This window comes from Rattus norvegicus, chromosome 1, assembly GCF_021556685.1.
Source record: "Rattus norvegicus strain SHRSP/BbbUtx chromosome 1, alternate assembly SHRSP_T2T, whole genome shotgun sequence".
In the NCBI taxonomy this organism is placed as follows: Eukaryota; Metazoa; Chordata; class Mammalia; order Rodentia; family Muridae; genus Rattus; species Rattus norvegicus.
The window spans coordinates 255,920,656-255,929,780 of NC_141534.1; the positions used below are offsets into that span (position 1 = coordinate 255,920,656).

A 9,125-nucleotide genomic window follows, 5' to 3' on the forward strand; every position below is an offset into this window, starting at 1 on the left:
TTGTTTGTGTGTATGTGTATGAGGGTGTGTGTGTATGTGTATGAGGGTGTGTGTGTGTATGAAGGTGTAAGGGTGTATGTGTGTATGAGGGTGTGTATGTGTGTGTGTATATCGGTGTGTGTGTGTATGAGGGTATATGTTTGTGTAATGAGAGTGTGTGTGTGTATGAGGGTGTGTGTGTGTGGGTGTTTGTGTGTGTGTGTGTGTGAGGATGTGTGTGTATAAGGGTGTGTGTGTGTATGAGGGTGTGTGTGTGTATGAGGGCGTGTGTGTGTGTATGAGGGTGTGTGTGTATGAGGGCGTGTGTGTGTGTGTATGAGGGTGTGTGTGTATGAGGGTGTGTGTGTATGAGGGCGTGTGTGTGTGTATGAGGGTGTGTGTGTGTATGAGGGTGTGTGTGTGTGTGTATGAGGGTGTGTGTGTATGAGGGCGTGTGTGTGTGTATGAGGGTGTGTATGAGGGCGTGTGTGTGTATGAGGGTGTGTGTGTATGAGGGTGTGTGTGTGTATGAGGGTGTGTGTGTATGTGTATGAGGGTGTGTGTGTGTATGAGGGTGTGTGTGTATGAGGGCGTGTGTGTGTGTGTATGAGGGTGTGTGTGTATGAGGGTGTGTGTGTATGAGGGTGTGTGTGTGTATGTGTATGAGGGTGTGTGTGTGTGTATGAGGGTGTGTGTGTATGAGGGTGTGTGTGTGTGTGTGTATGAGGGTGTGTGTATGAGGGTGTGTGTGTGTGTGTGTATTTGTGTTTGTTTAAAGGCACAGTCTCACCAAGAAACCCAGACTGTCTCGTGGCAATCTTCCCATTTAAGCTTCCCAGTGAAGGGCTGGGGTTACAGGACCGGATCATCAAGTTCAGACCAGTCTTTTCTTTTTTGAGATAGGGTCTCATCTAGCTTAGGCTGGCCTCAAACTTGCTAAGCAGTAGAGGATGACCTTGGACTTTTTCTGATCCTCTGTCCAGGACTGCCAGGTTTGCAGGCAAGCACCACCATGCTCGGGTTTGTCTCCTCTTCTTGTTTTGTTTTATTTTGCTTGTTTGTTCTTGCTTTTCTGTCTTTATTAATATGGTGCTGGGGGTCAAACACAGGGTTTCACGGTCCGTACTGGGAAAACACTCTACCAGCTGATCTATGTTCCCAGCCCTACATTTGCCCGAATACCTTTTCCTCAGCACGGTTTCAGTGTCCCAGGTTAAGTATGACACTAAAGCAGTGTGGAGACTGAGGGAGAAAAATTGAGAGGTGAGAGTTTGAGGAGAAAGGGAGAGTTAAGATGTCGACCTCATTGTCAGAGTAGCAGAAGGGAAAGACAAACTAGACAAAGGTCAGATCAAAGATGGCAGAACTCTGGTCAACCTGGGCAGCAAGCAGACAGACCTCTTTCTACATATTCCTGGTTGTCCTGGAACTCACTGTGTACTCTAGACTGGCCTTGAACTGACAGAGATCTGCTGGCCCGTGCCTCTAAGTGGTAGGGTGAAAGGCAAGCCGCCACCCTAGCCAGTTTCTTTATTTGCTCTTTTTCTTTCTAACTCAGGCCCAGCCGGAGAGCAACGAGGGTGTTCCTCTGAACCAGTCATTCAGCCTCCAGCCACTCTTTGCTATAGTACCCCAAGTCAGAGATATATGAGCCCCATCTCTTTCACTATTAAGCTGCTTTACCCCTCTGACAGCTTCCGTTCTCTGCCGAACGGTTACAGTCAGCTTTGAATGAAATCGTCCCTATTGAGCTCTTCCTGGTCTTCATCCCTGCCCCAGTGTTCACTGATAGCCCACGTTAGCGGCGTTTTACGCAGGGAAAGTATGACTTAGCTTTGGGAATGTATAAAAGCAGATAGTTCAGCTTTCAAAGATATGGAGTTAGTGGGGCAGACAGGCCCACTAATAATGATTGTAATTCAAGGGAGTAACTGAAACTGAAAGTGTTTATAAAGAGATGTAGGGTCGGGTGAGATTTTTGGAGGAAGACACCATTAAGCCAAAGGTAAGGCATGATCAGGAGCTGACAAAGTAGGTGAGAGGAGCAGAATGAACAAAAGCTATCAGGTCCAAACCCCCAAGGGTGCATGCCAGAGCTTAAGCAAGAGGTAAGGAGACGCCGTAGGTGCACCATGGACGGAGATGAAAGAGAGGTTGTAAAAACTTTAGATTTTCTGCCATTCAAGAGACTTCTTCATGCACATGAGGCACGGGGCTGGCGTAATCAAGAATAAAGAGACCGTTGCTTTTATGTCACTGTATGTATGGCCCAGGAGGGACAAATAATACAAATGTTCGTGATTTGCACACAGTAGACAACCAACTTTGAAGAAATGGACACGAGCGCTTTGATGCAAACATCACTGTCTCTAATTTTCTCCTCACAATATTTCTATCATGAGAGATGACAATGATCCTGAAACACCAATTTGTGGGCAAAAGGGACAGATTGGAGGAACTGCCATTTTGGGAAGAAAGATTGTGCGCAAGGATTGCATGGTTGTGGTGAGCATCCTGAGACCCATCCACGGGAACAGTTGAACAGTGGAAGCTGAAGCAGAGGCTACTCACAGGGAGCTGCTGCCTGCAGCAGCCTGTGGCTTCACGGGCTGTGGGTCCCAGCCGGTCCTCCAGGCGGAGCCTGGGTGCGACGTCTTTTCCATTGGCTTGGAGTCCAGGGGCGGGCATTTGTAGCCGGGCGCCCTTGGGGATTGGCCCCGCTTTGAGCAGCCGCTCGGTGTGTGACAGCCGCGGCTTCGTCCCTGGCTCTAGCAGCTCGCAGGGCGGGCCTCTCCGGGTCCCCTGCAGTCATTGGCTCGGTGCGGTTTCCTTGGGGACGTGGCGCCGCCGGCAGCCGGGCCTCCTTCCGGCTGTGTTGGAAGCCACGGGGGACCGCTGAGGACCAGGCCGGGCTGTGCAGAGGGACGAGCGGGCCTCAGGATCCCGTGAGTGGGATTGCGGGAGAGCTGCGGGACGGAGAGGGACGAGGGGAGGAAGCGGGGTGCCCCGTCCCTACGACCTGGGTAGCGTGCTCCATGAGCACGGAGCCTGTCCATAGGAAAGCCCCGCGCCCAGGATGCACCGTAGGGTCCTCTGGGCCCGCGGGAAGAGCGAGAACGGTCACGGAGTGAGTGAGGGTCAGCACAGTGGGAGAGAAGTGTAAAGTCGCTACGGGGATCGCGTCCCTTGGGCACTGCTGGAGGCACGTCTGAAAGCCAGCCAACCCTTTTCCAGGCTGCTGGCTTAGGAGATGCCTGGGACTAGGAGGCCACCCTCTCAGAGCAAAAGGAAACGGAGGTGACAGACGTCCAGATCACTGAAGGGAACCCATGGCTAGGTAAGGTTTGCAGTCATTATGTCTGGCAAGGGGCTCAGTGGAGGGTGGTAGCAGGAGCAGGGGGGCGGGGAGGGGGGTGCTGAGAGGCTAGGTGAGGCTTGCCCGGAGGCTGCACCTAAACTTTGCATCCTGGTCAGGTGTATGCAAAGATGTCAAAGCAGTGTTCTTTGGAAAGGGGAGCCCAGTAATTTCCACCTGGGGTCTTGAGAGTAGCAGCGGCTGTCTGTGAAAGTTGGTTGAGTCAGGGAAAAAGATTAAGTTTTTACTATGTATCTGTTAAAACTAATTTTAGGAAAAGGTCTCCTTGTGTATATAATTTGTTAAAGCATTTTTAAAAAAATCAGTTAAGTAGCCTTTGTAACTATCTGGTTTCTTGACAGCATTGCTAGTGGTCATGTTGCAGTATCTCTGATTAACCAGTGTTAGGAAGTCCGGTCCCTACCTCCATCCCATCCATCACGCCCACCCCCCACAGTGATCTTTCTATTAACACTAGATTACTCAAGTGCAGAGTTTGGAAACAGCACACCACGTCTTTCTAAACTGCATAATAGAAACGCAGTTATACAGGTGCTTGCCTCTCATTTTCAACTGAAAAAAAAAGGATTTAAAAAAAGGTTTAGACTTCTCTTAACATGGATTTTGTCTTCGGGGTGTTCATGTATTTAAAACATTTTTAAAGCAGTGATTTTATAGAGAGTTTTAAGACCTCGCAAATGTTTGTCTCATTCCAGGATCAGTTTTTCCTACCTCTGCCCAGCCTCCTGGTACTTCACTGTACCCACAGTGAGCCCATTTCTCCGTCAGCGGGTGGCATTCTTGGGACTTTTCTTTATTCCCTGTCTCCTTTTACTTCTCTTAATCATGGATTTACGACATTGGACCACTTCGTTACCACGAGATAGGCAGTATGAGAGGTAAGTCAGCTACCGGTCGCTTTGATCAGATTGGTGTTGAAATTTTAAACTTATTTTTGCAGTGCTGGGGGCTGAACCAGGGTTTTGCTCATGCTTGGTAAGCATTGTATCCCTAAGTTAGAGTTTTGATTGTTGAGACAAAGTTCACACTAAATTTCCTTAGTGACCTGGCCCTGAATGACCTGGTACTCACTCTGTAGGCTGATCTTGAACTTGCAGTCAGCATGCAGCTCAGCCTTTTGACTAGTGGGATTGTAGTCTGTGGCACCAGACCTGGCTGAGTTTCTTTTCTTTTCTTTTTTTTTTTTTTTAAATAAACTCTTTGATGCACTATTAGCTTTAACTCCTGAGATATATATTTTTTTATTAGTAAAATTGCATGCCATTCATGACATAAGGCAAGTCCTAAGTCCCATTCTGTCTGTCTTCAGTTTTCGTTCAAGAATGCTGACGCTGTATTTCAGCCATGAAAGATAGCTTTCTATTTTCCTGTCTGGGTGGACTGAGGCTTACTGGGTAATACATGTTTAAGATTGTTGTGCTCTTTCGATGAATTGACTTCTCTATCTTTGTTCAATGAGTCTCTTGAGCCTTGGTTTTATTCTTTGCTCTGAAATCTACTAGCCTCATATTAACATAGCTATTTCAGCTTTATTCTGAATCATGTTAATGTGATTCTTTTCAGTACTTTTAAGTTTGTCTTTAATTTGCATGTGCATGTCCTGTGTTCATTTATGTGCACCGCGTGCCTAAAGAGGACAGAAGGTGTTGGATCCCCTGGAACTGGAGTTATAGATGGTTGTGAGATACCATGTGGGTGCTGGGAACCAAACCTGGGTCCTCTGGAAGAGCAGTCAGTGCTTTTGATGGCTGAGACACCTATACAATACCTTTTTTTTTTTTTTTTTTGGTTCTTTTTTTCGGAGCTGGGGACGGAACCCAGGGCCTTGCGCTTCCTAGGCAAGCGCTCTACCACTGAGCTAAATCCCCAACCCCCCCCCCCTTTTTTTTTAATAGTTAAGGTGGGCTTTTCGTAGATAGTGCATTTAGCCTTGCCTTTTTTTTTAAATTTATTTATTTATTTTGTATATGAGAACACTGTAGCTATCTTCAGACACACCAGAAGAGGGCATCGGACCCCATTACAGATGGTTGTGAGCCACCATGTGGTTGGGATTTGAACTCAGGACCTCTGGAAGAGCAGTCAGTGCTCTTAACCACTGAGCCATCTCCCAGCCCTTTTTTTTTTTTTTTTTTTTTTTTTAGCCATTCTGGCTGTGTGGGTGATCTATCCTTCTAGGTTTTGTCTATTGACTACATTTAGACCGGGTCTGTCTTATCATTTGTGTGTGGTTATATTTACTCATTTCCCCACCCCCCAGCTTTGTCCCTTCTTTGGAATTAAGCACTTTTTTTTATGATTCTATTTTATCCTCTTTGTTGGATTGATCAGATATAATTTAATACCTCTTAGTGGTTGCTTCAGGGTTTATAGTGTGTCGCTTTGTCACGTGGCTTGTACTTCAGGTGATGTGTTGTAACAGTCTGACAGCAGTGAACCTTCAGACCACCCTGCCGAGAGGCCTTTAAGCCAGACATTTTATTTCTGCAAATGGTGTAAGTTCGATAACATGTTGTTATCATCTTAAACAGTCAATTGACTTTTCAAGGTTTTGAATTTTTTTCAAGAAGAAGAAAACACTTGTGTGTTTACTCATACAGCCATCCTTGCATCTCACACCATATTCCTGTTGTCTTTTATATATAATTTCCTTTTATTCCCTTTTATTGGATTTTTTAAAATTTACATTTCAAATGTTATACCCTTTCCCAGTTTCCCCTCTGGAAACCCCCATCCCATCCCCTTACCTCCTGCCTCTATGAGGGTGCTCCCCCCCCCACTTCCTCCCACCTCCTCTCCCCGGCATTCCCCTATACATTGGGGCATCGAGCCATCACAGGGCCAAGGGCCTCTCTTCCCATTGCTGCCTGACAAGGCCCTCCTCTGCTACACATGCAGCTGGAGCCATGGGTCCCTCCATGTGTACTCTGGTTGGTGGTTTAGTCCCTGGGAGCTCTGGGGGGTCTGGTTGCTCCCGTTGTCTTAAAGAAAATCTTTTCCCCATTCCTAGTAGGGTGAGTCTATAGGGGATGAATTCTTTCAATTTTCATGTTTTTATTTTTGACAAAGTCCTTACTTTGCTTTCATTTTGGGGGGAAAAAAATCCATCGTTAAAGAACTCCTGTACCGATCTTTTTTTTTTCTTGTTGGCTTGCATTCTTTCTGAGAAGTCTGCTGTCATGTGTACCCTGTGTACACGTGTCTCCTTTCCTCCTGAGCGCTTCCGAGATGCTCTCCTAGTGATCTGAAGCAGTTTGACTGTGCCGTGCTATGTGAGCGTTCTCTCCGTGGTTAGTGACTCTTGCTCAGAAGCAGCCATAGTCATGCGTGGAGTTACAAAGGTGACTATAACACGACCCTTAGATTTACAAATATGTAAGAGTTTTAAAACCAAATTTGGTTTTAAACAACCAAAGTTGTTTTTTTTTTTTTTTTTTTTCCGGAGCTGGGGACCGAACCCAGGGCCTTGTGCTTCCTAGGTAAGCGCTCTACCACTGAGCTAAATCCCCAACCCTGGAAAGTTTTTGAACATCATCTTTTTATCTATTTTTCTGTTCTCCTTTGGGGACTCGGGCTATATGCGCATTGAGCCTGGACGCTTTCCCCAGACTAACTGACGATGTGGGGTTTTCTCTCTGTGTGTTCTAGTCTGGATATTTTATTTCCATTTACTTATTTATTCATTTCATTTTTTAAAAATAGGGTCTCATTAGAGAGTCCTGGGTAGCCTTGGAGTCTCTATGTAGCCCTGGCTGGTTTCAAAGCAGAGATTCGTCTGCCTCTGGCAGATGCTGGGCCTAAAGGTGTGCGCCACCACTGCCTGGCTTAGTAACACTGCCTTCCATAATGGTTCAGTCCTGTTAATTCTGCCCAGTGAAAGTGCGGTATCCTTTTTTCACAGAAAAATTTCCTGAATTATTTCCTGTGCTTTCAGTGCCACACCAACTGCATGAGAAGGCCTGTATTCTTTTGTAGAAAACTCTTCTTTCTTTCTCTCTTTCTTTCTTCCTTCCTTCCTTCTTTTTTTTTTTTTTCTTTTTTTTGGAGCTGGGGACCGAACCCAGGGCCTTGCGCTTGCTAGGCAAGCGCTCTACCACTGAGCTAAATCCCCAACCCCTCTTTCTTTCTTCCTTCCTTCCTTCCTTCCTTCCTTTCTAATTGCCTCTTAGACATGTATCAGGGGACTTCAGGCTCCAAGTAATAACTCAGATAAACTTAAAATAATAATAATCACAAAATCCCCTTACTGGCGCACGTCACTTGATGTCCAGAGACAGAGAGGCAGTGGCACCGTCACTTTAGCCAGCAGGGTGGGGGCTGCTGTCCTTCTCCATCTTGCCTTTCACATGCTTATTTAATGGCGCCCAGGGCCACAGGGTCCCATCAAGAGAGAAGCAGTCTCTGCACGGCCCTTTCATAGTGAGATTGGAGATGAATCTTGCCAGACTCCTCTAGCAACACTTGCATCGAGGCTTTTTGTGCTCTGAATTGTGACAAATGCCTGTTCTTACTCTTCACCGGTTCTGTCCCCAGAATTTCTCATTTCTCATTTCATTTTGTTGTTAATCAGTTAAATATGCGTTGGATGCCATGATGTGCAGGCTGTGGCTGGTCTGCCAGACATAGCTGCTTGCTTGTTCAGCCTTCCCTCTTCCCGCTAGAACTCTTGTTCGTTCGGAGTTTGGAGTTTTCCTCTCCAGGAGAGAATATACTGTTGGCGTCACTACAGTATTCAAGCAGAAGAAGAAGCTTGTCGATGAAAAGCCTAAGTTTTATATCTAAATCCACAAATTGAGTTTCTTTGCTGCCTAATGGGGTTTCCTTGACACACCTTAGCACAGATCTCCATTGGCAGACGACAGCATGAACTGACTGAATGCTGTATGGATTAGCTGAGGTGGCTAGAGTGAACTGTCAGAGGATGAGTAGTGAGCTCTAGGTGGACCAGTAGATTAGGGTGTGGATGGTTGAGCTGTTGGATCGAGGGCAGGGATAGGAGCTGGAGGCAGGGATGGGTGGAACTTTCCAGATTTCAATGAAAAGGCTTAGAAGGTTTTGAAGAGAGGTGTGATAGGATTTACTCTTTAAAAACCTCTGCAGCAGTGGTGTACACCTTTGGTCCTAGCACTTGGGAATCTGAGCAAGCGGATCTCTGAGTTCCAGGCCAGCTTGGTCTACAGAGTGAGTTCCAGAGCAGCCAGGGCTCCACAGAGAAACCCTGTCTTGACAGACCAGGAAGCAAGCAAACGAACAAACACGCTCACGTTGATGGCATTGTGGAGAATGAATTGGAAGGAACTATGGAAGCAGAGGGAATTTCATGAGCAGGTAGCCTGAAGTTGGGTGGCAGCAACGTAGACAAAGCAAAGTAAAGCCCCAAGTGGGCTGCAGGAGGTACAGTGACCCACTGCGCCCTAAGTGACCAGATCCAGTACCTAACTACTTGTTAGGTTGGCTTGACTGAAAGGAGACCGCCGTGAAACTGCGGAGCACACACATTGTCCACCGGAAGGCTATTACTAAAGTCCTAACACCCTGAAAGGGTTCGCTCAAGCAGCCAGCAGCCCTTGTACCACAGAGCTTACTGTAAATTAATTGACAGCCGTGTACACACCGCCGCAAACAGCTGTGTGCTATAAATTCCTCCTGCGGCAGCCTCCACGAGACGTCTAGGGGGTCGGACATTCTCTGAGGACTTTGCCATGGGTTCGTAGTATTGTATCAGACACCGGGGTACAAAGATGAACAGAACGTGGCTCCTGAACACAGA

At 46.8% G+C, this 9,125-nt stretch overlaps 1 protein-coding gene across 1 annotated transcript in view; it reads left to right on the top strand.

The window, feature by feature from the left end:
* Nucleotides 1–2,811: 2,811 nt before the first annotated feature.
* Nucleotides 2,812–9,125, top strand: part of Entpd7 (ectonucleoside triphosphate diphosphohydrolase 7) — a 45,818-nt gene continuing 39,504 nt past the window's right edge. Inside the window, 3 exon segments of the mRNA NM_001438191.1 lie at nt 2,812–2,924; nt 3,214–3,316; nt 4,051–4,233. Coding sequence (NP_001425120.1) covers nt 3,309–3,316; nt 4,051–4,233 — 191 coding nt within the window. The 5' untranslated portion in view covers nt 2,812–2,924; nt 3,214–3,308.